This window comes from Gavia stellata, chromosome Z (assembly GCF_030936135.1).
Source record: "Gavia stellata isolate bGavSte3 chromosome Z, bGavSte3.hap2, whole genome shotgun sequence".
Taxonomy (NCBI): domain Eukaryota; kingdom Metazoa; phylum Chordata; class Aves; order Gaviiformes; family Gaviidae; genus Gavia; species Gavia stellata.
In genome coordinates this window covers 57966321-57970881 of record NC_082637.1, presented here as the reverse complement: position 1 = coordinate 57970881, position 4561 = coordinate 57966321, and the positions used below count along the sequence as shown (strand labels likewise).

Below are 4561 nucleotides of genomic sequence, written 5' to 3'. Positions count from 1 at the left end.
GGCTCCCAGGCTGAGGTTCCCACCTCTCCTTCGGGAGGCCATCCGGGGTGCTCCCAGCGGAGCCGCCGGGCCACCCTGTGCCGCGGCAGGTGGCGGCGCACCGCCTAGCACCGGCTTCCACCCGCCTGCGCTCAAGGCGCTCCCGGACGGGGCGTCCCGGGGGCGCCGCCTCGGGCAGCCGGCCGCCCAGCCGAGCCGCGCCGCCCACGGAGCAGCGTGCGTGGCCCGGCGGGGAGCCGTCCCAGCGGGGTTCGCCGGCAGAGCACAAAACAAAGAGGGGCGCCGGGGACCGCCGCCTCCGCGGGCGCTGAGGGTTTGCGCCGGGCAGCACGGCGCGAAGGGTTCGGTCCGCTGCATCAGAGCCGCTGACAGGCCGCAACGCAGTCACAGGGATGCGCGGCGGCCCGCCGGCCTCCTGCAAGAGCAAGCGCTAAAAAACAAGTAAGAGAGAGAGAGGGCGCGAGCACGGAGACAAGCGGCAGCCCTCCGCATCGGAACCGGCGGGGGGGTGCAAACCCCCACCGCCCCCTGCCCTAGCTGCGCCTCCCTCGCCGTGCTCCTCGGCGGGGAGGCGGCCGGAGGGCGGCCTGCGGCCCCCCCGCGCCCCCGTGCCAGGCGGGGGGAGGGCGGGGAGGCCGGCCTCGCCGCCCCCGGGCCAAGGCGAGCCGAGCCGGGGGTCGCACTTACCCCCGCCACCCGCGGCGGGCCGGCGGGCCGCCCCCCCGTCCCCCCGCCCGCCGCGGCTCCCATCCATAATTAATCGCCTCCCCGCAGTCGCCGCGATAAGAGAGGGCGGGCGGGGACGAGGAGGCGGCGGCGGCCGGGAGGCGGGGGGGGGAGCGTGTGCGCTCGCCGCGCCCGGCTCACTGCGGCCGGCGGCTGCCTGCCGTGCGGAGCGGAGCGGAGCCCAGCCGCCCCGTCGGGGAGCGCCGCGCTCGCATGGCCGCGCCGCGCCGCGCCGCCGCCGCCGCCGCGGGGCCGGGGGGGGCCGCAGGAGGAGGATGAGGCGGGCGGCGGGGCGGCGGCGGCGGCGGCGGCGCGGAGGATGAAGTGGAGCGTGCGGGGAGCCTGCGCCGCGCTCTCCAGCTGCCTCCTGCTCGCCTGCGCCCTCAGCGCCGCCGCCGTGGGCCTCAAGTGCTTCTCGCTGGGCTCCGAGCTCAAGGGCGAGCCCTTCCGCCTGGGCACCGCCGCCGGCGCCTTCTACTCGGGGCTGCTGCTGGCCGCCGGCCTCTCGCTGCTCGCCGCCGCGCTGCTCTGCTGCCGCCCGCCCGACGAGGCGCCCGCGGCGCCCGCCCCGGCCCCGGCCCCGGCCTCGGCCCTGGCCCCGGCCGGGGACCCGGACCCGGCGGGCGGCGGCCCCGGCGGGGGTGAGGCGGCGGCCGCGCCGTCGGGGCCGGTGGAGAAGGCGCCGCCCGGGGGGCGGCAGAACTTCCTGCTGCTGGGGGTGCTGGTGTTCATGCTGGGCGTGCTGAGCGCCTTCGCCGGCGCCGTCATCGACGGCGACACCGTGTCGCTGGTGGAGAGGAAGTACTCGCACTACTGCCTGCTGCAGCCCGGCGGCGCGGCCCGCCCGCGGAGCGGCCCCGCAGCCCCCGACGGCTCCGCCGCGGCGCTCCGCTGCCAGAAGCTGCGGGACTACCAGCGCGGCTTGGTGCTCTCCACCGTCTTCAACGCGCTGGAGTGCCTCCTGGGCCTGCTCAACCTGCTCCTCGTCAAGAACTACAAGGCCTCGCAGCAGCGCGGGCGGCGGCGGCGGCGGCGGCGAGCGGCCCCGGCGGCGGCGGCGGCGGCGGCGGTCGGGCGGCGGCGGCGGCGGCGGGGCGGTGGCGGCGGGCGGCGGGCGCCGCGCCACAGCCAGGGCTCGCTCTTCTCCGGCGGCGAGCCGGAGCTCAGCCCCGGGGATTGCCCCTTCCAGGCGGTCTCCTACATCAACGTGGGCGTCTTCCACGTCTTCGACGAGGCCGGCGTGGAAGTGCACTGCGGCGGGCATCCCTCCGTCGAGCTGCCCGGCTACTCGCCCGTGGACCCCGAGCTCAACGCCTCCTACCCCTACTGCTACCCGCTGCCCAGCGAGCAGCCCCCCGCCTACGAGGAGATCTACCCTGGGGAGCCCTGCGCTCGCGGCACCTAGCGCCCACCGCCGGCGGGACGCCCGGCTCCCCGCCCGGCCCCCGGCCCGCCGTGACAGCCGGCAGCGGGACCGGCGCCGGGAGCGGGACCGGGCGCCGGCGTGAGAGCGGGCCCGCCAGCGCCTCGCAACCGCGGGGCTCGGGGACAGCCCTCGCACCACCGACGGGATGGCCCCGCCGCCGCGGGCGCAGCGGGCCGCGGGCGGGGTGCCGCCGTGCCTCTGGCTCTGCGGAAGCTTCTCCTCCCTCCCTCCTTCCCTGCTTTCCCCTTCCTTCCCTCCCTCACACCGACCCTCCATCCGTCTGTCCGTGCCTCCGTCCGCCGGCGGCTGAATTTTCCACAGGCTGCGCAAGAAACGCCTAAGGGTTGGTTCCTCCCGCCGCCTCTCCTCCGTAGCCAAGTTTAGTTCCCTTCAAGTGATTCATCAGTCTCCAGCTTTAGCAGTCCAGAGTTACCCATTTATGATAACCAGCCAGTGTAAGGAAAAGGTGTCATGAAGCTTCTTTACCTCTCAAAAGAGCTAAATTTCTAAACAACGCAGAGACATTTGTGTCACGTTTACTAGAGGTGTATTGGGGATCTTTAACGTTTACACTACTCCTTGGGAGAATTGAGTTCTGTTTTAAGATTTAGTATGTTAAAACATTCGTTGGTCTTGTAAGATGCACATTGAGAAAAACCTGCACTTTGAAAAAGAAACAGGAAAAAAAAATCAACGTTTTTGTACACTAACGTGCCTGCTTTTGTTGATAACTTCTTACTGTAAAAGCTTTCAGAAGTCTATAGTGAAAGTGTTTGGTAAATTCACTGCAGTTTAAAATTGATGATTAGTTCCTTTACTAAAACAACTGAGATGTTGCTAGGATATGGCAGTTAAAAGGAAGTCCAAATGTCATACACATTCCTTTTTGTAAACAGGTTCTGTGTTTTTAATGCAAGGCAGGATTTCTTTTTGTTTTACACAGGTGAAGGGTTTAATTCTATTTTGTACAACTACATGGTTTACCTTGTAAAGAGTTCCATTTTACCTGTTACAATTCATCAATCTGGTAAGCTTGAATATTAAAGTTTTATTTGAAATATATATACAGTAAAACAGCCTTAACTGGTGCAGTGGTCACAGTTTTAAAGGAAAAAAAAAAAAAGATAAACAATCTTGGAAGACATACTCCAAATGCATTTTCAAAACAGTATTTATACTCCGATTACAAAGCAAGATTTCTCTTTCTTTTTCAAAAAAAAAAAAAAAAAAGGCCACTTTAATTCCTGAAGGAGGGGGGGAATTAATGGGATTGTATGCTGTTAACTCTTTCTGAACTTAGAGGTACTAAAAAGGCTTTCTGCAAAGCGGAAAACTGCTAAATCCTCCTTTTGGATTCTGCTGTGGTATGCCAAGTACCAGACAGTGTAAGGAAGCGTTAAGTAAAGAGAAGCAGGTGTGGCATATTTTATTACATCATTTGAGAACAGGTAAAGGCGCAATGTCATGTTGCACAAAGAGCCAAAAAGCAACTCTTCAGATTGCATTTGGTTCAGTACCCCCTCCCCCACATATGGTACACTGAAATTAAATATTAGAAAATAACCTTTCTGTTAATCCTATGTTCGGAGCCTGCTGCATAATGCCAGTGTATCAGCTACCCAGACTGAGAGAGAGAAAGAGAGAGAGAGAGAGTTAAGGGAATGCAAAGTTACAGTGTATTTCTGTGGTTAATGGACAATTATTTTTAAATTTTTAGCTGCAGAGAGACTGATGTAATTTACAGCCTTAGAATTGGAGAGAGAAGATTTTAGCCTAAAAATATTCAAATCTCTCTGCACTGTTTTGTTTTCTAAAGTGTTTTGACTTGCACACTTTGTATAATCCAAAATGCAGAATGCCTTAGAAGTCTTAAAATTGCAAACTGATGTCTGTGAAGCTCACAATTAAAGCTCTAATCTAGAGAAGACAGTTAAAAGCAGCAGTAGCCAATTTGCCAAGTAGTTCTAAATAGCAGAAATTTAAAATACAGCTCTTTTAGGCCAGCAGATTTCCTTGTGCGGAATGCCAGCCTAAAACGTATGCCCTAGCTAAGTCCCATTTTAGTACTGAAGATCAGTTTTATGCTGGCTCTCTGCAGATGCACCTCCTTAACCCCTTACGGGGAAGTGACTGGGAAGTCCTGTAGTTTCTACCTATATTACTAATTTAGGCACAAAACCAAACCCATAACATACTGCATTGCTCATACAGCCGAGATTTTGCAAAATCAGTAACTAAAGCAAGGAGGCAAATCCTTATGGAGGTCTCCAATTAGATGAGTTCATGAGACAGTGTAGTACCCTGTACTGAATTAAATGGGAACTGCTAGGCTGCAGGGTGATTTTGAAAAACAAGACCAGCTAGGTGCCTAAATACAGATGCAGAAGTGTAATAATAGTTGTTGGCTTT

General features: G+C 59.6%; 1 protein-coding gene across 1 annotated transcript; it reads left to right on the top strand.

The window, feature by feature from the left end:
* The first annotated feature begins 1045 nt into the window (after positions 1 to 1045).
* TMEM271 (transmembrane protein 271) lies at positions 1046 to 2131 on the top strand. The gene has a single exon (XM_059834417.1). The coding sequence runs from the start codon at positions 1046 to 1048 to the stop codon at positions 2129 to 2131; it is 1086 nt and encodes a 361-aa protein (XP_059690400.1).
* Positions 2132 to 4561: the final 2430 nt, after the last annotated feature.